General features: G+C 39.6%; 1 protein-coding gene and 1 non-coding gene across 3 annotated transcripts; one reads left to right on the top strand and one right to left on the bottom strand.

The window, feature by feature from the left end:
• Window positions 1-306: 306 nt before the first annotated feature.
• GPX5 (glutathione peroxidase 5) lies at window positions 307-7,758 on the top strand. Of its 2 annotated transcripts, XM_012664350.1 has the most exons (5): window positions 307-395; window positions 3,177-3,330; window positions 5,811-5,928; window positions 6,349-6,448; window positions 7,552-7,758. In XM_012664350.1, the coding sequence occupies exons 1-5, from the start codon at window positions 309-311 to the stop codon at window positions 7,756-7,758; spliced, it is 666 nt and encodes a 221-aa protein (XP_012519804.1). In that variant the 5' UTR covers window positions 307-308. The 2 variants fall into 2 exon arrangements, with proteins under 2 accessions (XP_012519804.1, XP_012519805.1); XM_012664351.1 differs by lacking the exons at window positions 5,811-5,928; window positions 7,552-7,758 and having other exon boundaries at window positions 309-395; window positions 6,349-6,410.
• Window positions 7,759-22,355: 14,597 nt separating this feature from the next.
• On the bottom strand, window positions 22,356-22,428 carry TRNAR-UCG. Its single transcript has one exon. It is a non-coding gene; the product is annotated as a tRNA-Arg (tRNA).
• Window positions 22,429-26,408: the final 3,980 nt, after the last annotated feature.

Genomic DNA, 26,408 nt, shown 5'->3' with positions numbered 1-26,408 from the left:
ATTGCAAATGTCTGAGAGGCTGTGTCAGTATCCATTCAGGAAAAATGGACAATAGTCTTCAAGGACCTAAGAGGGTTTGCCATCACCTTTTTATAATTCTGTCAGAATCTGTACGAGTCCCAGGTCCTCATTGCACTGGTGAGCAGTGAGTGCTTATGGGGGTGTGTGTGGGCGAGGACATGGTTTGAGCTCTGTGGTTCTCACACCCCACTCATGCAGCTTGTGATAGTCCTTGCCAAGATATCAAAAGACCACAGAGGTGCATGAGGACCTCAGGCCCTCAGACTGGTAATTTGCAAACACTAGTCATGACTGCACAGTTGAGAGTCAGCTATCTTTTCCCACTTCTTCTAGCTGGCTTCATGCAAACAAATCCCATGTCGGAGAAAATGAAGGTGAGTGAGCTCCAGGGAGAGCACGGTAGGGCTCAAATGTTACTTCTTCTGTCCTGCATCTAGATCCTGCCCTGCAGTCTTCTTTTAAGACTCTGACCTCTGCTTTCTTCTTCTTTGCAGATTGCCCTAAACTTTTCTCTTTGAATCATCTTTACTTCTATGAATGGGTGGTGTTTGAGTTGCATATGGTTGGGGAAGAAATTCTCCTTGCTGTAGCCCTTTCTCCTCTCCTTCTCCAGGTGGAAGCCCCCTGGGAACCCCTCCATCTGCATCAGTATTTGTATCAGAGCTGAGTCTGAGGCGTGGGACAGCAATAGGCGTCAGAGTAGGTGGGAACTGACATGGTTTGGAGGAGAGGCTGAGTTGAGCCATCTCAGATGCAACTCGGCAAGAACCACATGCAGAGGAGAAAAAAATTAATATGGAAGTTTTAGGGATGGATAAAGTGATAAAGTTATCAGAAAAACATAAAACACATGGAAAAAATAATTGGAGGCCTAAAACGACTGGATTTGGAGTCAGGTGTCTTGGATTCTGGCCTCAGTTCTGTTCTCAGTTCATGGCTCTGTTGTCTTGTTGATAAAACGTGCGTATGGCAGTGGAAGGGGAAATTCAGGAAAGGACTGTAATGAAGGAGATGACTTGGAGGCAAAGAGGAATCATGACATTAAGGACAAGCAAACGTTCATTCACAGACAGGTTACCACTTTTGGCCTTGGAAAGTCACTTCACTTCTGTTAGCCTCTGCTTAGTTATAAGTTTATGGGTGACAATATCTACTTTATGGATGGGTGAGCAACAATTATTAGCATTTAATGTGTTCTACAAAAGGCAGCTCTAGTGAGATCTCCCCACTGCTGCCCCTCTAAAATTAACTAGATAACCTTCTGGGTGACTTTCTATTTTGAGAACTGATATGGTTTTGGTATTACCCAGTGCTGCCTAATTAGGTGTGGAGACTTAGGACTGTAGAATTTGCTTAATAAAAGCTGAGTCTGGAGGTATTTGAGATACATCATGCAGACTTGAATAAATTTGGAACAGCAATCAACATCAGGAGTTAACTGGACTGAAAGGAGTCTTCAAGTTCAGTCTGTCTGAGCTCCTGTACCCTAGTACCCAACATGATGTCAGTAATTTATAGGAACAGATGTTTTCATATAATATTCTTTATATACGTGCCTCAGTTTTGCTGGTTCATGTATGTGCATATAAATTTAGGGAAAGGTGTAAAAACCTGCATAGGGAAAACATCTTTCTTCCCAAGAGTAGGAAGTGAGTAGCTATGACATGGTATGCTAGTGATAGAATCAGTGGACTTACAGAGTTGGAAAAAGTTGGATTTTGTTTTGTTTTGCATTACACCTTCTCTGGATAGGGGCAGATGGTGTTTGATTAAAATCTTTTCTAGTCCACTGCATTTCTAGGAGTCTATTTTAATCCCAGTTTAAGTCTGGACCTTTCTTATCAGATAATGCCCTTCTCTCCTTTCTCTAGACAGTTTCTTTCTTCTTTTTTCTCATTGGATGGTTTGGATATATAGCTTCCTTTTCCCCTGTAGTCCATGAGCAATTTGTAGCACCTTCCCCAATATAGGGGAAAGATAGGATCAGGATATGCCAGTGAGCACTTGTGGCATCAGTACACCTTGGGTACCGCATGGACCCTGGAAGGATAGGGACAGAAGAGGAATAAGAGGAGTACTCTCTTGCAGTGGCATTTAACATAAGAACATGCAATGAAATTTTCAGGTAGAACTTATTTCTGCTATGTAGAACTTAACAAATGTTAGGTGGAAGTCTATTCAAATATGTTAAGGAGATTTGAGAAGGAATGGGATAGAAGATGGAGCTGATAATGAAAGTGGGTATTACACACCTGGAGCACAATGGGGTGAGGCGTGGGATGTGTGATAGGTCAGACGATGCCAGACAGATTTCAGTGACCGACTTGCAGATGGACTTCAGGGCTCTCCATCTCCTTTCTTGGAAAAGGAGATCTGTTCTTTTTCTTGTAGATCTCCTTTCTACAAAAAAACTGGAGTTTCACAGTATTGGCTTACAAGACCATCATATGAGTGAGTGATGGGAGAAAGAAAATTATTCAAGGTTGGGATAATACTAGATTCTAGAATCTTAAACCTAGAAGGCCCCTTGATGTTCTAATAGTAACCTAGATGAATGTCTTCATTTTACTCCTGGGGAAACTGAGGGCCAGGGATGAGAATTGCCCAGGTTCACAAAGGAATTTAACAATAGAGCTGTCTTCTGATTCCCAGGCCAGAGTTCTTTCCACTCTACCATGCTGATGAGTGGGGTCAGAAGTCAGAAGACCTGAGGAAAGGAAAGTAACTAGGCCATCCTAAGATAGTTGAGCAATTTAAAACCTGCCCTTATCTAAGAGAGTCCAGGCAGAATGCTTTCAATCCAGGAGCCAAGGAGTAGCCTTTCACAGAAGCATGAAAGGCAGTGTGTTTTCCTCTTTGGCCCCACTTACTTCCAGCTTCTCCCATCCCAGCTCATGAATCTCTGCTCTTTTCCATTCACCCAAGTATTTTCTGGTATCTTGCCTCTGCCAGGATATTAGGAAGAGAGACTTAACTCTTAATTTCCAAGCCACAAGACCCAATTTCAGTCTTGTCTCTGACACCTTAGACATCTCTTGTTTGTTTTCTAGGTCTCAGTTAATACATGTCTTATCTTTTGGGTGCTTTGAACGATTAAACAGATGCTGGGAATTGTTGTTATTGTACTAATATTATCATTTAATAAAATCTTCCAGATGGATTGCTACAAAGATGTGAAAGGCACCATCTTTGACTATGAGGCCTTTGCTATTAATGGAAATGAATACATTCAGTTCAAGCGGTATGTGGGCAAGCATGTCCTATTTGTCAACGTGGCCACCTATTGTGGTCTGACAGCTCAGTATCCTGGTAAGAATTCATAACCACATCTCCTTGGGACTAAATTTTCCAGTAGATTATATTCTATATCACTTGGAATTATATTCTAATTCTAATTATGCACCAAAATAAATGCTCATAGTTAAATGACTTCATCCTCCAATGTTATTAATAGAAGTCTGCAAATTATGGCCCAAATAAATATTCATAATCAAGTGACTTCATCCTCTGTTGTTGTCAGAAGTCAGCAAACTATGGCCCACAGGCCAAATCTGGCCAGTCTGTTTTTGTAAACAGAGATTTTTTATTAGAATGCAGCCATACTCATTTATTTACATACTGTCTAGGGCTGCTTTCATGCTCTAAGGCAGAATTGGGTAGTTGTAGGAGTAGTGGTGACAGAGGCCACATGGCCCACTAAGTCTGAAATATTTACTATCTGGCCCTTTACAGAAAAAAACATGCTCACCCTTTCCCCATGCCTTGCTTCTGCTTTGCCCTGAGATTTTCAGGAGATCAATATGTAGCTGAGAACTAGGAGCCTTTCAGAAGATTCCAAAAATATAGGAGAGAGAATCCATGTTTTCGAGACTTTTCCGAGATTTTACAGGTAACTTACAATGACAAGGAGAAGAGGGAAAGAGGGTTTATACCCAGAGCTGCATTTGACTGGAGTGAGAGCTGGGAAAGAAGGTGATTAACAGAGGCAAATACTCCCTCTCCTACCTCAACTCCTGCTTTGGGTGTAGTTTTCTCCCTCTCTCTTTGTCATATTTTAGGCAGTGTAGTTTAAAAAAACAATGAACAATGAACAGGATGAATTATACCAGAGACAGATGTATTTCTTATGTTTGAAGTAATAAGAACTTCATTTTTTATTTCTATTAATAATTATATTTCAAATAGGTAATATTTTCACAAGTTTCAAAATTCAAAAGGAACAAAAAATTTAGAATGAAAAGTCTCTATCTCCTTCCTCTCCCTACAGATGACCAACATTATCATGTTTACAAAATATATATAGTTTCTTTTTTCTGTTTTTCATAAAATTTGCTGCCTTGCTTTTTTAATTAATAAAAAATACTTTTGAGTTCAGACCATTTCCTTACTTTTTTAAGACTGAATAATATTTGTTAGACCATAATTTATTTTGCCAGTTTTAGGAACTTTAAAAATCAAGTTATTCATTTTCTGCTCTGCAAATAATAGATGAGGAAACCAAGGAATAGTTACTCAAGGATTGGAAAATAGGCTTGCTAATTTCTTGTCTCTTCCCTAAAGGAAGTGATTATCTGCAGTGCTGAAGACAAGAGGGAAAGGTAGGGGGAGAGGTACTGAGTACCTGTGAAAACAGGAAAGCAATCTCTATTTTTTTTACAAAGGATTAAGAGGAGATACCAGTTGGCTGAGCTGAATCAGTGGGACTGGCTAGCGTCTGTGAAGGGACTGAAGGCATCTAGCTCAGAGAGAGCTAGCAAAGTTGATTATGAAAGTCTGAGCAGACAAGTTGGAAGACTTCCTGGCAGTGGAAAAAGGCAATCGAAGCTTGTTTTTTTGGCATATCACTGAGGGTTTTTAGGTAGAATGCTTCCTTTACATCTCAAGGATTGTTGAAGAGCAGCAAGAAGCACATCTTGACATTTCTCTGGTTCTCTTTGTCTCTGTGAGGTTTACTTCTAGTCCACTCAGAGCGAGCCAGCCTGTACAGGGAAGAAAAGCTTTGTCCTCATTGTCTGTTTTCCTTTACAAAAGAAAGATTCGATCTATGAATTAACCAACCAGAGAAGGCCAACTGATGAGCAATGATCTTCAAACCTGGGTTTGTTTAAAAATCGCCGTTTAGGCCGGGCGCGGTGGCTGACGCCTGTAATCCTAGCACTCTGGCAGGCCGAGGCGGGAGGATTGTTTGAGCTCAGGAGTTCGAAACCAGCCTGAGCAAGAGCAAGACCCTGTCCCTACTACAATTAGAAAGAAATTAATTGGACAACTAAAAAATATAGAAAAAATTAGCTGGGCATGGTGGCTCATGCCTGTAGTCCCAGCTACTCGGGAGGCTGAGGCAGGAGGATCGCTTGAGCTCAGGAGTTTGAGGTTGCTGTGAGCTAGGATGACACCACGGCACTCTAGCCTACGCAACACAGTGAGACTCTGTCTCAAAAAAAAAAAAAAAAAATCGTCCTTTGAATAGTAAAGATAACGAAACCCCATCTCAGAGGAACAGAAGAGTTTCTCGAATGGGACCTGGGCATCTCTATTTTTAAGGAAGCCTTCAGCTGCTTCTGGTGTGCTGCAGGTTTGGGAAATCCTGCACTACAATAAAGGGCTTTTGAGTGCGTGTCTGAAGATCTGATGTCTAAATTCGGCCATGCCATGGACAGTCTCTCTGATCTAGAGGTGCCCCCTCACTGCCTATGTTTCCTTCTCTGTAAAATGGGAAACCCCAGGGAAAGATCCCTGCACAAAGCATAATCTCTAGCCAGGCCAATATGTTGTTCCTTCTGTATCCGCAGAACTAAATGCACTCCAGGAGGAGCTGAAGCCCTCCGGCCTAGTTGTGTTGGGCTTTCCCTGCAACCAGTTTGGAAAGCAAGAACCAGGAGACAACAAAGAGATTCTCCTTGGACTCAAGTAAGTGCCTGCTTGAAACACAATAGGAGGCCCCTGTCCATCTTCCCTCAGTCTCCAGAGGCCCTTCCAGCTCAGGACTTTCCTGAAGAGGCAGTGTGGATTGATAGGCTCAGGAGCATATGCAAGCCGATTTTAACACTGGCTTACCCTGACGAGAGCCTGGTAGTTTCCAGAGATGCTATCTCGATCCCTGGCTGAGACCTGGATGGACTGTGGAGAAGAGAGCACAGAAATGATGAGGGAACAGAGATGGGCTGTAGGATAGAGAGAAACAAAATGAACCAGGGTGCCTGAAGTCAAAAAAATGACCTTATTTCCCCACCAGCCCCCTCTTTCAGCCTTTTCTCGTGTCCTAGTGTCCTATCATAACCTTCTTGCTCACATTCTGAAGCTTCCTGGGAACGTTATGGCTTGTTGCAGGTATGTCCGCCCAGGGGGAGGATTTGTACCTAATTTCCAGCTTTTTGAGAAAGGGGATGTGAATGGCGAAGAAGAACAGAACATCTTTACCTTCTTGAAGGTGAGTGAATTCTTAGTCTAAGTCTCCTCCTCTTCCCTAATATTCCTAGGATAGAGTTGATGTGGCAGAACCCAAGGGCTTGTGCTTAAAGATGGATTGGTCTTTTTGGAGGAAATCTCCAGATCAGCATGGGATGGGCATCTAATCTGTTAGTATTTATGGGCGGACTCTGCCTTGGTGGAGAGAGTTGTGTGGAATGACAGCTTTTACTGCGATCACCCTCTTTTGCTCATTGATATTCATTCATTCATTCAAGGTACATGTAATGAGTGTCTGCCATCTATAAGGCAGGCTAAATAATAAGGATATAAAGATTAATAAGCTACAGTCTTTACATTTGATGAGCTTGTACTGGAGAAGGAGTTAGAAATCAACAGATATGATACAATGTAGTAGCACCTTTTATGAAACACTGATTTTTGGACATAGAGAATGCCAGAATTGAAAGGACCCTAAAAACCACCAGAATAATTTGTTCCTATATGCTGGACTGTGGACCAAGACTAGCCCAAATTAAGATTTTTAAATATCTTCAGTAAATTAAAGATAGAACAGTGTAAGAAGGATTTTACAAACTCATCTAACTCATAAGGCTGCCCTTTGTTCAAAGATTATGACCCATATGCAATTTATTTCTCCAATGGTCTTTTTGAATTAAGTGATGAAATGATGGTGTTTTAAATTCCTTTTCTTATTTGACACAATATTAGTAACTCAATATTGGTCCCCAAAAATAATTATTGACATGTTACTGGCCCATGGAACCCTAAGACCTGGGAAACCACATTCTAATCCAAGCCATTTACTTTGAAGAAAAGGAAACTAAAAGCTTGAGAGGTAACATATCCTGCCTACGGCAGCATAAGTTAGTGATGGAGTCATGAGGAGAAACTGAAAGAAGGAGCAGCCTTTTGCTACAACAGCTACAACATTCTTGGTAGTTGGCATGGTGGTGATTTAAAGAATATATAGGATTTGTTGGGAATAACAAAAAATTAAAATATGTAGGTATAGAAGGAAGTAGATTACCTGTGAGTGAAAATAGCCTGGATCATTCAGGAGCAGAAATAATGTTATTTCCCTTTTCCATCTCTTTGCTTCAGCAATCCTGTCCTCACCCCTCTGAGATTTTGGCCTCATTCCGATATATCTCCTGGGAACCCATAAAAGTCCATGATGTCCGCTGGAACTTTGAGAAGTTCCTGGTGGGGCCCAATGGAGTCCCCGTCATGCGCTGGTCCCACCGGGCTACAGTCAGCACAGTCAAGTCAGACATCCTGGCGTACTTGAAGCAATTCAAAACTAAATAGGAAGGCAGAGTTAGGGGCAGGAGCCATCCTACTTCTCACCTAAAGACTTGTTGCAAAAAAAAAAAAAATCTATCTTCTTGCCACACTCTCTTCCTAAGTGGCCTCCACTTCATTAAATCACCTTCATACTGCCAAACTTCTCACTCTCCACCAAGTAGATTTATATTCGGAAGGATACTGCTATTTCTCCTTGTAAGAGTATGTGGGTGAAGAATAAAAATGGAAATCCTAGGTCTCCAGACCTCTGCTACAAATTGAATCATTCATATGCATCAAAGGAAAATCCTCCTTCCACGAGAATGGTTCAGTCTGCTGTCATATCCTGAATATCAATGTCCCTAGACATCCCAACTGGGTTATGGTCATATAATCTAGGTTTTACTTTATAACATTTTTTTTGTCCCCTAGGACAAACATGTCTTGTCAGTTTCCAACTCTTTTCAGATCAGTCTTCATCCGTGACACGTCCCCTCACCTGCCATTCTTCTGTGGGAGCCCCAAGGTAGAGTGGGAGCAGGACCATTGCCTCACAAGAAGAGAGGGCAATGTTGGTGGGAACCAGAGCCCCTCTCTGTTTAGCCATACAAAAGCTTCCCTTATTATCTGATCTTTAGCACATTCAGGTTTTGGCACCTGAGCAGGAATGCCCTTTATGTTTTGAAGGATGGGATTTCCCCTCTCAACTCTCAGTTCCTCAGATTCAGAACCAGCCCTTCCTCTATGTCCAATAAAATGTTTTCTGCAGCATCTCTGTGGTGATTTTTTAATCTCATATTTTGCTTGAACTCATTTTATCTCTCTCCTCCTTCTCACTCTATCACAGATGGTGTATTACCCAGATTACCTGAGCCCCCCTGACAAAGATTTATCCTCCCAGATGTTTGAAATGTTGTCACATGATGGCTCTCAGTTGTCATCCCTCTTCAGGAATTGCCTCAGGCCAAGTTTATCCCCTTTCCAGTCTGTATCCAATTACTGGTCCATGAGGGATATAAAGGCTAAGTCCTGACTGCTCAATTTAGGACAACTTTGAAGGGCCATTCCAGGTGCAGAGACCCCCAAGGGGTAGGCCGATGGCCGTTCTTACTTGCACTGCAGCCCAATTCTTTCCTGTGACAAATCCTGCTTCTCTTCTTTGCTCCCCTCAACTCATCAGATATTGATCCTGAGGTAATGCTCTAGTGAACTTTCTGAATGCAAATCTCTACCTTAGAGTTTGCTTTCCAGGGAACCCAACCTACAGTTGTTGGTACCAAAAATGTTCTGAGAAAGAAGATGCTAAGATGAGATTTCGGAAGGGGAATTATTCACCACCTGGTCGATGAGGAGGCGATGGGTGGAGCACAAACAGCCACTGGCACAAAGTAGCAGTGCAGTTGTTAAAACTTTCACCAAAGTTGAACTGGTATAGTGTATACTTTTTGAAGGATATGTACTAGCAGATGTGATGTATCACGTGCTTGAGAAGCATGGAGGAGATGATAATTATAAGATAATAGAAGTGAATAACCATTGCTAGAGGAAATTGATGTTTTGGAGAGAAACAATTAAAGGTTGAGAATGATGTATCATTAGATTAAGGCTGGCCGTAAAGGTGTGCCTTTATGGAATCATATAAAGAACTTCTCATGTCCTACAACTTAAGGATACAAAAAGCATAGTTTCAGGCCCAAGACTTAATCATAGGAATATTATGTAGAACTCCAAAGAAAGTTAAATTCCCAACCTAGATAATTTTCTATGCCAAGGTCATGGCCTTGACTGGAAAAGAATAGAACCATGAGACATTGGATGGAGACTTTAGGTTTGATGTGTTAGAACATTCAGTTCTCCAGATTTTCCAGGACCCTCGAAACTTTTAGAAGTAGTCCACTGCTCCTTATTAAAGGTTGGGATATCCTTCTTGCTTGAAAACCATACAGATGACTCTGTCCTGTGAAACATTATGTGCTTCTGCCACCCACTCAAAATCTGCCCTGTACAGAACTAGATTCTAAGTGTTCCTGAACAAGGAGAGTGGAACATAAAGTTAGATAAGAAGAATTCATTGATATGGGTGCACACTCCCTGAATACAGACTTTTTACACATGGGCAAGAACCCAACACACTGTTAGGATGGCTACTGGTTAGAAAAATAAGTGGCTCTCACTAAATGTAGTAGAAATGCCAAAACTGTTGTGACAGATGGCAGAAATAAGAGATCCAAAGTTCAGAAAAGTGGGCATATTAGAGTGGATTTGCCATGTAATGCTGGGAAACCCACTAGAAGACTGAGTCACAGAAGGGCCAAAGGACATTCCGTTTGAAAAAATAAATAGGAATATGCTGGCGAGAGGCTCCATTTTTTTCATATTGTTTAATAACTGGAAGAAAGATTTTAAAATTTTTCTCTGTAAATCTTCAAAGAAAAAGCCTGAAAACGATCCTTTTGTAGTTCATAAGTGTGATGATTGGGTTTTCACACGCATGCGTGAGATGTGCCTCCCTTTCCCCGTCTTACGTGAAAAAAAAAAGAAAAAGAAAAAGCCTGAAATGAAATGTAACACATGCAAACAATGGCTTTCTCAAGATCCGAGACTTGAGAAGAGTTTAAAATAATTATCTTATTGTTTTTTTGCATTTACCTTAGCCTGTGTTGCATTTATACATTTAAAACAGTGATTTTGGCCGGGCGCAGTGGCTCACGCCTGTGATCCTAGCACTCTGGCAGGCCGAGGCGGGCGGATCGTTTGAGCTCAGGAGTTCGAAACCAGCCTGAGCAAGAGCGAGACCCCGTCTCTACTAAAATTAGAAAGAAATTATTTGGACAGCTAAAAATATATAGAAAAAATTAGCTGGGCATGGTGGCGCATGCCTGTAGTCCCAGCTACTCGGGAGGCTGAGGCAGAAGGATCACTTGAGCGCAGGAGTCTGAGGTTGCTGTGAGCTAGGCTGACGCTACGGAGGCACTCTAGCCGGGCAACACAGTGAGACTCTGTTTTCAAAAAAAAAAGAAAATCTACTAATATTAGTGTGTGGTATTTGAACCAGTGTGTGGTCTGAATGTGTCCCCCCCAAATTCACATGTTGAAATTTAATCACCAGTATGATAGTATTAAGAGGTCCTCAGAAGGTGACTAAGTAATGAGAGTTTTATTTAGAAACGTTGTTTAATAGAAGTTATGAGCCCTCAAGAATGGGATTAGTGACCTTTTAAAAGAGGCATGGGTTAGCTCTTCACTCCTTCCACCTTTCTGCCTTGTGAGAATGCAGCAAAAGACACCACCTTCGAAGCAGAGAACAAGTTGTCACCAGACACTGAATCTGCTGGTGCCTTAATCTTCAACTTCGCAACCACCAGAACTGTAAGAAATAAATTCCTGTTGTTTATAAATTACTCAGTCTAAGGTATTTTTGTTACAGCAGCCCAAACAGACTAAGACAAACAGGATTGCTTCCTCCCTATCCTCCTCCCAGCTCAGTGAGATGAAAACTCCACTATAAACCAGTGCAAGGAAGAACATATGCCTCCTTTACTCCCTAGCTCTCAGTCCGAGGGCCATTATCCTGGGGACACATGGCATCAACGTTTTTCTACCCTGTACCCAGCTACTGATTGCTGAGGTTCCAGTGATTGCAACTGAGAAGTGGTGGCTCCCTTTTCTACCCAACTCCTTCTCATGGAATGGAGGCTCTATCATGGATGTGGTACCACTGTGGATTTTGGGGCCCCAATCACCTGTGTCCCAGCAAGCAAGGCAGTGGTTGCATGCTGGTAGGGTAATCCCAAGCTCAGAAGACCTGAAGACCTCATTTCACCTGAGGCTTACCTGTTAGGCTTGCTCAGTGTGGGAACCCAGAAAGTATGTATAAAATGGAATGCGGTTATTGGAAAACTCAGATAGTGATCATAAAGCCTGTGAAACAATGGCTGCAGGAGTCTGGAGAGGCCGGAGATTATAAATCTAACTCTGACCACAGACAGTTGCAGAACCGGTTGCTGTTCAGAAAAAAATTCACCCTCCCCAAACTTCCATTCAAACCTCTTATAAAACCCACCGCTCCCCCCTTCCTGGCATGGATTCTCTTTTCAATCTCCACCCATCTGCACCTAGATGCTCAAATAAAGAGCATTTTGCTACACCTGAGGCTTCCATGCGTCTCCCTCTTGACTTTGGACTTAACATTACCTACTAAAGCAGAGGTGTTACTCAGAGAAAACCATGAATTATCCCTATCTTCAGCTTCAGAGCCTTAGCTCAGAGATTTTGCCTGAGGAGAAGGTGGCCATAAAATAGATAGCTCCTAATCTCTTCCCAAAGGAATTGACTTTTTGGCAACAGAGAATGGAAAAATTCAAGCCTAACAGTGATTTCAAAATCAGTGAAGGTTGTGGTAAATTCATTGGAGATATAGGCTAATCTGTAAGCCACCTGGTTTGCAGAGGAAAATCAAACACTGACCTCAGAAACTCTTCCTTCAAGGAAACAGAATTTGATTGGATTGCTCTGTAGAGCAATCTATACCCCAGGGAATTGTTAAAAACAATAGAACAATCAACCACCAGGAAGATAACAATTATAACCAAATCTATACCTAATGACAGAGCACCAAAATCCATGAAGCAAAAACTTAAATGAAGGGAGAAATAGACAATCCAACATTAATAGCTGGAGATTTTAATACCTTACTCTCAATAATGGGTAAAAAAACTAGGCAGAAGACCAGAAAGGAAATAGAAGACTTGAACAACACTATAAACTAACTACACCTAACAGACATCTATAGAATACTCTACTTGACAACACCAGAATATACATTCATCTCAAGTATACATGGTACATTCTCCAGGACAGACCATAGAAGAACAAAAAAGACATAAAACACATGGTGGTAAAACAAAACTTTATACACTTAAAGGAATCCAAATAATACAAAGTATTTTCACCATCCACAATGCATTAAGTTAGAAATTAATGACATAAAGAAGTTGAGGGAACTCACAAATATGTGGAAATTAAATATCACACTTTTAAATAACCAATGGGTCATCAACCTAAAGGCCCATCAAAAGATGATTGGATAAAGAAAATGTGGTATATATACACCATAGAATACTACTCAGCCACAAAAAAGAATAAAATCATGTCTTTTGCAGCAACATGGATGAAATTGGAGGCCATTATTGTAAGTGAAATAACTCAGAAAGTCAAATACCACATGTTCTAGCTTATAAGTAGGAGCTAAACAATGAGTAAGCATGGGCATACAGAATAGGGTATTAGTCACTGGAGACTTCAAAAGGTGGGAGGGTGGGAAGGGGGATGAGGGATGAAAAATTTCCTACTGGGTACAATGTACACTATTTGAGTGATGGGTACACTAAAAGCCCAGACTTCACCACTACATAATATATTCATGCAACAAAACTGCATCTGTACTCCCTAAATCTATAAAAACAAAAAGAATTTTAAAAAAGAATAACCAAAAAGTCAATGAAGAAATCAGAAAGGGAATAGAAAATATTTTAAGATAAATGAAAATGAAGACACAACATACCAAATCTTATGGGATGCCGATAAAGCAAGGCTTAGAGGAAAATTTACATGTAAATTTACATCAAGGCTATAAATTCTTATGTTAAAAAAGAAAAAAGATCTCCAAATAATAATCTAATCTTCCACTAAGATACTAGAAAAGAAGAACAAACTAAATCTAAGGCAAGCAAAAGGAAGGAAATAAGAAATATTAGAGTAGAAATTAATTAACTGGATAATGAAAAACAATAGAGAAAATCAATGAAACCAAAAGCTAGTTCTTTGAAAGGATCAACAAGGTTTACAAACCTTTACCTAGATTGACTAAGGAAAAAAGAGAAAACTCCAATTACTAGAATCAGACATCAAAGAGAGGTCATTACTACTGACTTTACAGAAATTTTAGAAAAATTATAAAGGAATACTATGAATAATTGTATGCCAATAAATCAAATAACTTAGATGAGGTAGTAAATTCTCAGGAAGACACAAACTATGGAAACCAACTCAAGAAAAGCAGACAATCTGAATAGACCTACAATAAGCAAACAGATTGAATTAGTAATAATAATAATAATTTTAAAAACCCACAAAGAAAAGCCAAGGCCCAGATGGCTTCACTGCTAACTCTTATCAAGTATGTAAAGAAGAATTAATACCAATTATTCACAAACTCTTTTAAAAAATAGAAAAGGAGGCAGAGGCTGGGCAGCTCCGGCGCAACCATGGCGTATCACGGCCTCACGGCGCCTCTCACTGTGATGAGCGTGTTCTGGGGCTTCGTCGGCTTCCTTGTGCCTTGGTTCATCCCTAAGGTCCTAACCCGGGGTAAGTGCGCGAGGCCCGCCTTGGGAGTGACGCGCGGGGAGGACCGGGCAGGTCTGGGCGGGGAAGGGGGCGACCCCAGCCCGGGTCAGAGAGTGCACCTTGCACTGGTGCACCTGCACCCTGCACTCCAGGGTCGGCCCCTGGCCCGGGGAGCTCCGTGGCCGAGCGTGAAGAGGGTGACCGTTGGCGGACCCGTTTTGGAAATGAGTTTCAGGGAATTTGTTCTCATCCTAGTCCTGGGTAGGGAGGGTACAGTTAGAATTCAAGGGAAATTGGGGTTCGTCCCTAATCGACTTTCGCCCCTTTACCCCTACCCTCCACCTACACGAGGCCACGTTTGCCTGAACTTTAAAGAAAAGGAACTAATAAAACAGAAATTGCTCTCTCTGCTTCCTATGCTGTCGTAGTCGAGAGCACAATAAGCTTGTTCAACAACATTGAGCCCAGGCCTTGCATCTAGTGGGCGCCAGGAGGTAGTTGGGGCCTGATCTAAAGCGAGATTATTGCCAAAGAGCAGGAGGTATTGTTTAGAAACCGCTGCGTCATACCTTTTGGAGGGCGCTCCCGCTCTTCTGTGAGTGTAACAAGTGCTTAGAGTGATTGGCTAAAAAGATTTCTTTTTTCAGACTTCTTGATTGAATAGAGCTTTGTCTGTTTTGGAAGCAAACTTTAATTGTAGTATAAAATAGAGCCTTATCTTCAAGGGAGACTTGGAACACCTTTCTGGTTCCCCTTTTGCTTTTTAGTCATTTTTTCCCTCGGCTCAAGATCATGTCGGGTGAAACACACTGAAATTTGTCAGAAACACCATCTCTTACTTTATTCCTTGAAACTAATTGCTGGCTTCCTGGTCCCTGGTTTCACAGTACCTTGTATGCACAGTAGGAGCTCAGTAAATATCTGTTGAGTGGAAAAAAAAAAAAAATAGAAAAGGAGGTAATGCTTTCCAATTCATTATATGAGACCATCATTACCCTGATACCAAAAACAGAAAAGACATCACAAGAAAACTACAGACCAATATCTCTTGCAAACATGAGCACAAAAATCCTCAAGAAAATGCTAATAAACCAAATTCAGCAACATATGAAAAGAATTATACACCATGACCAAATGGGATTTATCCCAAGAATGCAAGATTGGTTTAATATCCAAAATTCAATCAATGTAATATACCACATCAATAGAATAAAAACAAAAATCCCATGACCATCTCAATAGAGGTAGAAAAAACATTTGACAAAATTCAACAACTTTCATGATGAAGACACTCAACAAAGTAGGAGTAAAAAGGAACCTGCTAGAACTGGTAAAGGGCATCTACAAAACAAAGAAACCAACCAAACAAAAACCAAAACAACAACCAAAAAAAAAAAACCCCACAGCCAACAAATTAGTGAATGGCAAAAGACTGGATGCTTTTCCTCTCAGATCAAAAATAAAACAAGGTTGCCTACTTTCATCACTATTTAAAAAAAAATAGAGGAAATATCTCTTCATCTGAATATTGGGTATAATGAAGGTCTTATCATATTATTTTCCAGCTTACCATATTTCTGTTAAGAAACCCAATTATAATAATTTGCATTTTTCCGATGACTCTTGAAATTCAGCATCTTTTCAAATATTTATTTTCCTTTTGAATATCTTTTTCTCTGTGTGTGAAGTGACTACTCAAGATTTTTTCCCACTTTTCCCTTGGTTTGTTTGATTTTTTATTTATATGTAGGAATGCTTTACATATTAGGGATATGAATCACTCGTCAAAGTTTTTTTTTCTTTTGAGTATTATTTAAAAATAAGTGTGGCATATGATCAACTAAAACATATGAATCTTGTATTTAAAAGTTGCTGTCATTCTCAATATTGTGCTGGGGCAATTAATTACTTCCAAGTTTAACCATCCTCCTGGTTAATGGCAATTTAGGGAACTCAAGTCTGTCATTGATCATAACCAATTTCAATCATATGCAAATTTAATCAGAATGCATATTATATCCTCCACCAAATCAGTTCAAATGTAGTAAGACTTGTCCAAATATAGAGCCTAGATCCCAGACCTAGAATTCTACTTTGGCTGCACAGTGTTTTTCTTACGAATTGTCCTTTGTAAACTCAGGCCTTCACCTAGTGAACACCACACTACACAAACCTTCACAATGCATTCTGCTAACAGCTAAGTGGTACAAAATCACAGAACCTCTATATTAAGCTTGCCTTTTAGATTTCTAAAATTTCAGTTACCTTTTATGAACTCAGGATATTTTTTGCATCTCCAGGACTTCTTGTAGATATAATTATAGAATTACAATTGATTAATGATATTTTTCATATCCCAAGATACTATTTCAATGGGTGTATATCTTTAAATACTATGGTGAATACTCTCCTTTTATCCTCTCACAATTTTAGTCTCATATTCCTTGTTAATCTTTTTCTTTTTCCACGTTAAATATTATTTTCCTTATTGGAAAAACAGAAGCAAAAGGAGTGTTAACTAATACTGCTTTCTTCCTGCTGCAGTGGATTTATCTTTTCCTTGTTCCTTTCGGCTGTAAACTTATTTTAAAGAGCACAAACACAAACATAATTAGTAGTAGAGACAGTCACAGGGAATCATGCCTATAAGCCAGGCCAGGCATTGGCCTGGTTTGTTGATATCACTGCAGTTAAACTTCTCAAGGCAGAGACTATTGAAATTGTTATAAATTTCAATGACAAGAGGAATAAACAAGAGGAATGCCTGGAATTTAAATACATCAATATTTGTTTAATTGATAAGTGATTACTTCTTAGAAGAGTCTGAGATTTAAACAAGATCAACCCTAGCTCAACTGCCATTCCAGTGAAGGATATTGAATACCTTATCACAAACTGGGTCCCTGCTTCTCAATTCTCTGCACCTCCTTCTTCTCTTTTCCTTCCCCTATATATTGCCTCTACTCTTTGCTTTCACTCATTACTCTTTTCATTTATTCCATAACATAGCTTTTTAATTTTGGACAGAGAAAATAAATTAAATTTTAGAACATTTGAATTGATTCCCAGTTTATCTTCTTATTAGGTAAATGGATTTAGACATGTTGTTTATTTTCTCTCTGTATTGACTTTCATATATGTAATATATATATATATATATATATATGTATGTATATGTATAATGGAGATAATAATAGCCACCCGATTATTGGTGAGGATTAAATGAAACACATTTAAAGATGCTTGGCACATAGTAGGTAGCTTGTGAATGTTAGTATTCCTCCTTTCTTTTCTTCCTTCATGCTTCTTACTCTTTTTCCCACCCTCCTTCCTTTTCCTCTTTTTGTTTCTCGCCTTCTCTCCTTCTCCCGTTTCTACCTTCTGTTCCTAAACTCCTGCAATACTGGCTGCATCCCTCACTCTGTCTTGACCAGGATGTGGGCCAGAATGGAAGCCTTGGCTCTGAGATGGCTGAGAGCTATAGGATCTGATGTTTCACTACTGGCCTTGATATCTTTCAGTGGTAGCCTGCAAGCTACCCTATCCCTATCCCTGCAGGGGAGGTAGGGATCCAGTGGGTAGGCAAAGCCCTATCAGCCTCTACTCTTTGCTCTTAACCTGATTGCTACATGGGTGCTTTCTTGGCAGATGTGATATGCCTGCTACGTTGCTTTCTGAGTCTGGGCTACTTTTTCTTCTCATGCTAGAGGCATGTCTCAAAGGTACTCAAAAGTTTATCAGAACTACTGAAACACAGAGATCTGGGAAGGCAGAGTCATTAGGCTACTGCATCAAAACCATGAGGTAGGGCCTGTAAAGAAAGGGCTTCCTTACTACTCAAGATCCAGTTATTATAAGGTGAACAAAGGTTAACAGTTGCAGACAGTAAGGAATTAGTAACAACGTGTGACGGGCAATACGCTACTATAGACAGAGCCCTAAAGTAGGAATATGGAAATTGAATTCCTTCTATGATTGTCAACTACATGACCTCGGTATATCATTTTACTGCCTCTAAGCTATAAATTCATAATTTAAATAATAAATACCATTTATTGAATGCATGCCAAATGCCATGCCTCATCCTAAATATACATGTGTATTAATCACATATTATATTTTCTGTTTCACGTGGCTCACACCTGTAATCCTAGCACTCTGGGTGGCCAAGGGGGAGGATTACTTGACATCTTGGGGCCTTGCCTAGCTTGGAGAGAATGCATGCACCCCTCCACCAGGGCTAGCCAATTCCTTCAGAGAGTAAACAACTCCCCTGTGACTGCACCTTTCTTATGCAAATCAAGTTATCCAGAGCCCAAGTCCCAATCACTTCTTTATCAAGCTCTTACACTCTTGACCACAATTCCCCTGCCCTAATCACCTAGAGCAAGGTACCAACTGTAAGGCTGGTGGCGGGCACCCCTCCCCTCCCTAAAGAAAAAGAAGCCCATAAGTCCCTCCCTAAAGGCTGTAACAAAGAACTCTCCACTTTGCGCGCCAAAAGTTCGCGCGGAAGAGAAACCCCCATCCCTCAACTCCAAAATCTTTATAAGCCCGCTCAGCACTTCCGGGTGCGCGACTTCTCTGGCCCCCTCTCTCGGGACCAGTGAACCTCGTCCGGAGTGCTCTCTTTCCGCTTCACCCCAATAAAGCCTCGTTGCTTGCCCTTTACCCTCTGCTTGTCTTTCTTTCTCTGCTGCCGCCCATCCAAAAACCTTACACCAACCAAGGAGAGATAGCCCCTATGCCCCAGAGCATGCTGAAATTATTCAAACTAGGCAATTCTTAGCCTATGTACCCTGCTTCGCCTGTTCCTTCCCACAAAAACTACAATACAGACTCTTGTCCATATTTTCCCTTCACTCCCTCTGCCTCCTGACCACCCTGGTGCTTCCCTATGTGTCCTTGCATGGTGTCCTGTGCTTCTTGTTTCTCAGGATCTGTGAGTATAAAAACTTCTTTCATGACAGCCATTTCCATGTCTGTGTTTTATCATACCTGATTAAAACAAATCCCAGTACATTTTTTTTTTTTTTTTTTTTTGAGACAGAGTCTCACTGGGTTTCCTGGGCTAGAGTGCCGTGGCGTCAGCCTAGCTCACAGCAACCTCAAACTCCTGGGCTCAAGCGATCCTTCTGCCTCAGCCTCCCGAGTAGCTGGGACTACAGGCATGCGCCACCATGCCCGGCTAATTTTTTCTATATATTTTTAGTTGTCCGATTAATTTCTTTCTATTTTTAGTAGAGATGGGGTCTCGCTCTTGCTCATGCTGGTTTCGAACTCCTGAGCTCAAACAATCCTCCCGCCTCGGCCTCCCAGAGAGCTAGGATTACAGGTGTGAGCCACCGTGCCCGGCCCCAATACATTTTAAAACAATAAATTAACTCATTTAGTCCTGTGAGGTAGTATTATTATTACCTGGTAGTGTGGGAATGAAGTCAGTAATCTCCACAGCCATGGTACAGAAAGACTTTCACATAGTTGTCCTAAAGAGCTTTGATTATTTTGAGTCACAATTCAGTGTCCTTGCTTTGAACTATTATATTCAGGTTAGAAACCTTTCAGAAGACTTCAAAAGTCTAGAGAAACAAATGGGTTTCTAGGTTCAAAAAAGTTCACAAAGCCTTATAATCCTGCAGCCCTATATAATCCACATGGAGTTCAGTTTCAGGAAGGACCTGGAAGATAAAGGATGGATGGAAGGGAACGGGTTGGAAAGGCACTCAGAACATGGGAAGGAGAATTTCAGCAGAGTGGAGCTGCTTTTGGTTTTGGATTATATCACATTTGTCAGAATCGCTGAAGGAAGCTTGTCAGTGATTAATTAAAAATTTAAAAGAAAATTGTTTAATAGGTAAAGTTTGTTTGTCACATTCTTGGGCTTATATGAAGTAAAAAGTGAAATAACTCATTGTACATAAAAATAGTGGAGAATTTATCCTTTAATTCCTTTATTTTCTCATTGTATGTAGCATATGTTATATGGTTTATCTTGTCACTTAAATACAATATAATGTATTAGATTTTATAATCTATTAGATTATAATATATCTGTCATAATCTAATACCTTATCTTTGTATACAATCATACTATCTGAGAACAATGACAGTTTTGTTTTTTCCTTTCCAATCATACTTTTTATTTCTTTTTTAAATATGACTGAATATTAAATATTTTACATTTAAGATCGACATTTACTATAATTTTTCAAAGAGGTCATTTACCAGGTTAAAGAAATTATCTTCTATTGCTAGGTGGCTTAGAGTTTTGATCATGAGTGAATGCTAAATTTTCACAAATATTTTTGTATCTCTATTGAGGTGATCATGTAATTTTTTTCAGCCCTAATGTGCCGAATTATTTTCTCATAGTAAACTAATCTTGCGTTCTTGGTATAAACTCAAGACCAAAATGACTTATAATTCATTTTAAACATGACTGTGACTTATAATTCATTTTAAACATCCTTAACTTCCAGGATAATTTGCATCTGTGTTCAAGAGTGAGATTGACCTGTGATCTTCTTTTCTCATAATGTCTCTATTAGTTCATGTATAAAGGGGATAGGAGCTTCAGTTTGGCAGTTTCTTTTTTAAAAATTAAATATAGACCTACCTGCAACCTAGCCATTTGACTCCTAGGTATGTACCCAAGAGAAATGAAAGCATATATCTATACGAAGTATTATACACAAATGTTCATAGCAGCTTTGTTTATAATAGCCAAAACCAAACATTTGGAAATAATCCACATGTTCATCAATAGACGAATGGATAAACAAACTCTAATATATCCGTACAACCTGACACTATCCAGCAAGAAAAAGAAATGAATTTGTGATACAACCGATAACATTAATGAACCTCAAAATAATGATAATGAGTGAAAGAATTTTAAAAAAAGAGTTCATACTGTATGATTCCATTCACATAAAATTCTAAAAACTATACTATAAACATATAATGTTTCATAAAACTACAAACATATAACAACAGAAAGCAGATCAGTGGTTGTGGGAGAAGGACAGAAATTACAAAAGGGCATGAGGAAACTTTTGGGTGTAATGTCTATGTTCATTATCTTTATTGTTGTGATGGTTTCATGATTATATATATGTCAAATGTACATACGTTTAAAGGATGTGAAATTTATTGTACAACAATTATGCCTCAATAAAACTATTTAAAGGATACATTATCTGGAAAAATATTATTATGGAATTTTGCAAGAGTAGTAGCGGGTCTTCCTTTTTTTTCCCCCCTATACCGTGGAAGAGTTTGTGTCTCATTAGACTATTTCCTCTTTGAATCTTTGAATGTTTTGAAGAAGTCCCGGATAAGCAATGGGACATGGGATTTTCTCAGTAGGAAGATGTTTGACAACTAATTCCATTTATTTCATTATTTAAGACTATTCGTAATTGCTATTAATTCTTGAATCTAATTTGATACGTCATATGGTTCTATTAATAATAATTTGTCTATTTCATCTAAATATTCAAATGTATTTGGCCAGATTCTTTCCGCTTTTGGAGAAGCTGCGTCCTCTTCGTCCTGATCTTTGCCTCGTTCGCCTTTCTCCTGTTTTCAAGTCTGGGTTTAGGACTTTGTTCCTCAGATATTGCGGACAGTCTCGCCGCGACCTGCGGGAGGACGCGGGAGCGGGTCTGGCAGTGGCGGGGAGAAAGACGGCTTCCCGTCGCAGGCGGCACCCACCTGACTCTGGAGCGGAGTTTACAAGGTGTATTTCCCCAGCTCCTCTAAAGTGTAGGTTTTCCTTTCGAAAGAGGGCGATGTTTAAACTGACTTCAAGACAAAGCTCTCAAGATACAGACACTTTTTTGTGTGTCTGAGAATCAAATATTTAACCGAGCGCCTTCTGTGGACCAATGGAAGAGCGAGGGTCGCCGCCTGCGGGACCAGGTGAATGGAGCTCCTTAACGCGCGCCCTGCCGCTCCCGCCACACTCACTGAGCCCACCAAGCCTCTAGAAGAGGGTAAGCAAGAGCCAGGGCTCCGGTTCTCCCATCTCCCAAACCTTCATAGCCCCGCACTCCACACACCTCTGTGCTTGCCTCGCCAAGGGCTTCTTCCGAAGTACAGTCGGATCATGGGAGAGATCTACTCCGACGCATCATCCTGCTTCCTATGGGAAAGTACTGCAGAGAATTCAGATTCTCTTTCTGAAAGTGATCCAATGCTATCAATCTGGGGTCCTGGCGATGTGCAGTGGTATTTGGTAAATGAGAATTGGGGAGTGAAAAAGCGAAACGCAACCACGAAGGGATTCGAACCCTCAATCTTCTGATCCGAAGTCAGACGCCTTATCCATTAGGCCACGTGGTCATACAAATATGTCATTGTGAACAAATTTAGTAAGTATGGAGACTCTGGGCCATTTATCCGGATTATTTAAAATGACCTGATCTTGTCTATTAAGGAATTTCTCCAATGTCACATAGTAACAAGGTAACGTAAAATGGGTATTCCGGTTTTCTCTAAACTCCTGCCCTTGACACTAAAATGTACACAAAATTTTAAACATGCGCCTCGGTGACTCTCTCAGCCGGTAACCTTAAGCTCTAAAGTAATAGAAAAAGAAAGAGATTGAACGTATCTCTGTAATCACGGCTACACATGCTCAGGCCAGAATGAGACGCTCTGGAAGTAAATGAAAATCACCATGAGGTGGACAAGAAAGACGCCCTATGCGACCCTCTCAGCTCGGCGTCCGATTCTGCCGCAACAGTTTTTAGGGATTAAATCGAGGCGTCTTCCTCGGCCTGTCCCCGCTAGGAAACCGAGAAAAATAGACCCCGCTAAATACGCTCCAATGAGACGTTTGTAAAAACCCCAAGAATGTACCACTTAGAGGGTAATTATTAATAGAAACGGTCTGTTATCTTGTGCAACCACCCGATTGTGGTGTTGAGTTGTTCGGCTGACCTAGGACCATCCTTTGAGAACGATGGGCCCATAGCATACAGCATATTTGTGACCCTCTCCATCCCATTCTTTGGTCTCTACCCATTTCCACATAGATGTTTGAATTCTAGTTAACATCTGAATAGAAAGTTGGCAGAAAAGATAGGGATTTCTGAAAAGGGGGCACTCAATTCAATAAATATTATTTAAATTTCTGTTGAGATGTTAGTGAATGGTATTGCTACAAAAATGATGGAGTGGAAGGAAGTATAACGAGGCTGCTCTTACTGAGAATGTACCTTCATATGAATAAGAAAAAGTTATACTCCTTATTTTCAGTATTGGAATATTAGGAAATACTTGTTTCCTGCTCTCTCCTTTCCTTTGCATATAAGGAGGCAAGCTACATAAATAGAAGTGCTCACAAGAATGAGGACAGCCTGATTATTTTGGAAGAGGAACAGCCATTTTGTAAGACATAAAAGAAGGATTAATTCCCCCAGCAACTGTATGCAGAGAACTTGGTCTTTAAAGTGATCCCTAGTGGATTCCAAGTATCCCTGCTTTCCTCCTCTTTTGAAAGAATGTCCTTCTTTGCCATCTAGGTAAACCTGTCCACTTACTATTTTGACTATATTCCTACTTGCCTCCTTGAAATCTATCTCCATCAATAATCCCCACCTTTGTCTCCAACCTCTTCCTCTGTCATTCTCTCTTCCCTTCCTTTTTGAGCTACATTTTTACATATTATGTTGAAAATACCTTCTTGTCAGCGTCCTCCAAAAGGCTTAGAGTTTCCTGAACAGAGGACTACATCTTACTCATCTTTTTATTCTGATTTCCTGGTAGTGTCATATAGTAAGCACTCAATAAACATTTATTAAGGAAATGAATGAAGGTAAAATCTGTCTACACTAGCTGTTGTCTCTTTCTCACTTTTTAATAACTCAACTCCTTGTAATGTTTTCATTTCTACCATTCCACTGAAATCACTCTGAATTGAACAGAGTAATCAATGACCTCTGTTTTTACCAAATTAATGGACTATATTAATTAGGACTTTTGGGGGCAAATGGCAGAATTCCTAATTGAACTAACTTAAGCAAAGAAGAGAATTTACTAGATCTCATTAATAGAAAATCCAAGGAGAATTCAAACAATTGAATTTTGGAAAGGACAAGATTATAGTTGATTCTTGGTGTCAACTGAAACTTGGAACTCCAGCACTGTCAAGGACTGTTATTATATCAGCTTCCTCTGCCAGTAGGCTTTATTCTCTCTATTCTGTACTCTTTACAGAATAGCTGTCTTAACAATGAAAGAGAAACTTTCAAATTTTATATATTGGCTTAAAGCAACAGACAGGATGTGTCCTGCTCCTTTATTTGCTCCCATGCCCCAAAATCCTTGAAAGGGCAGTCACAAGCCTAGCTTGTATCAGCTGTACAACATTAAATCAATTCTGGTCAGATCAGTGGATTTGTGTAAGATCAAGGTATTTGCCACAGTATCCAAGTGGATATGGGTGGGGTAGGTAGGAGAGAAAAAGGGTTTCCAGGAAAAGAGCAGAAGAATTGTTGCACAGACTGTCCATATGTCCACTTTAAACACTCATTTTACCAAGACTTTATCATACCAAAGATTTTTTATGGTTGAAACTCTCATGCATATCTTTCATCCCTCGGCTACCATTAAATTATTATTTCCCAGTTCTCTTCCTACTTCTTACCATTTTCTTCTCCATATCTTTTGTTGAGTCCTTTTTTTCTGTCTGACCCTTGTATGTGGTGTTACCAACTGTTTGGTCAGGAATATTTCTCTTATCACTTCATACATTCTCCCTTAGATTATTTTATTCAGTTTCATGCTATCCAAAAAATTTCATCCTAGCTCCAAACTTATGGTGTAGCCTTCTGTTGGAGACCTGAATTTCCCAACTAACACCTCAAACTCAAGTAAAAAAAAAAATGGTTATCTTCTTTTGCCTCTATTTCTCCCTGTGCCCTGATACCAAATCAGTGAAACAGCAACTGTAACTGCCCTGAGATAAAATATAGGTCATAATGGGGATTAGGGAAAATTTTTATGCTGATATCATGGAAGTATCCTTGTAAAAAAAATCAGATATTTTGAAGTTTTTAAAAGAAATCACTGATATGTATAATTACAGATAGTTTCCTTGTGAAATTAGTTAAGATTTCATCTCTGTGACAATTGCTTCTCCTTCATCACAAAGAAAACTTCATTCTCCTTTAAAAAAAAGTAAGATCTGTATTTCTGTCAAGGGTTTGGACAATATACTTTTACTAACTCACAAGATGATTTTGGGTTTTATTTTTTATATCAGTAAAGTTAATTATAACAAGATCAGTAAGTGGGTTAATTAACGAGGATTATCATGGAAATTCATGGAAAAAAACATAATTTATAACTTTAAGGAAAAATTTCGATTTTCTTTAACATATATCCTTAACAAATATAGTCTCCTATGACAAACTATTTTATTAAAAAGTTCTAAAGGCAATGATTATTAAAACCTTTAAATTTTATAGGACAGCATCTTGCTCATCTCAGCAAATAAACTAGCCAGAAATTCAATTTCAAGTAGACTACATATATATATAAAACTTAAATATTACTTTAATCCCACCTGGTAAATGCAGTATACTTTTGTGCCAATTAGGACATAAACATTTTCTAATCTTTTCCTCTTTCTTTATAACAAAAAGTAATGACTTTGTTTTTTCAAAAGCACTTGAGTCGAGCATCACCTTTTCAAGATTTTAAATTAAATTCATTGTAATTACAGTTTTTAAAAATAAACTGTATTTTAATAAAATTGAATTAGAGTATTTTGGGCTTATAAATGTATTTTCATAGATCCATTCTATTTGTTGACTCTTTGTACTTATTTTTCTGGAAGGGTATATCTATTTTTACCTGTGTAGGATGTTATTTTTCATGGTTTGTCTTTCTCTTTCTGTCCCTGCTATGTCTCCCTGTGGGTAAAGGATATTTCCTCACTTCACTGACATTGGTCTTAATAGTAATATAAATTGATTTGACCAATGGAATGTAGGGGGAAGGGAGAGTGTGAGGCTTTAAAAGTCACGACCAAGTTTTCCATCCCACCTGCCTCCTGCATTACATACAGAATGAGAAGAACATACCAGGTAGATGCTGGTCTGGAATGAGGAGACATATAGCGACATATACATAACACAATGAAAGTCCAGACAATCCCAGCTGAGCCAAGCTAAGCCTAACCAAACAAGGGACTTGTGAGAAATAAATGTTTGTTACAAAAGCCACTGAGATCCTTGGCTCATGTTTTGTTTTTTTTTTCTTTAGGCTATTCACATTTTTCTTATTTATTTGAAAGATCACTGCTCAATTTATAT

The sequence above is a fragment of the Propithecus coquereli genome, unplaced genomic scaffold (genome assembly GCF_000956105.1).
Source record: "Propithecus coquereli isolate 6110/MARCELLA unplaced genomic scaffold, Pcoq_1.0 Scaffold882, whole genome shotgun sequence".
Lineage (NCBI taxonomy): Eukaryota > Metazoa > Chordata > Mammalia > Primates > Indriidae > Propithecus > Propithecus coquereli.
Note: the sequence above shows the minus strand (reverse complement) of the source record. Positions and strands in the feature narration are given on the sequence as shown.

Bases quoted from the DNA above. Each gene is read 5' to 3' on its own strand.
- GPX5 (XM_012664350.1), top strand. From the start codon at position 309: ATGACTGCACAGTTGAGAGTCAGCTATCTTTTCCCACTTCTTCTAGCT. The intron at 396-3,176 runs GTGAGTGAGCTC...AAAATCTTCCAG, and splicing joins CCATGTCGGAGAAAATGAAG to ATGGATTGCTACAAAGATGT. The intron at 6,449-7,551 runs GTGAGTGAATTC...TCTTTGCTTCAG, and splicing joins ACATCTTTACCTTCTTGAAG to CAATCCTGTCCTCACCCCTC.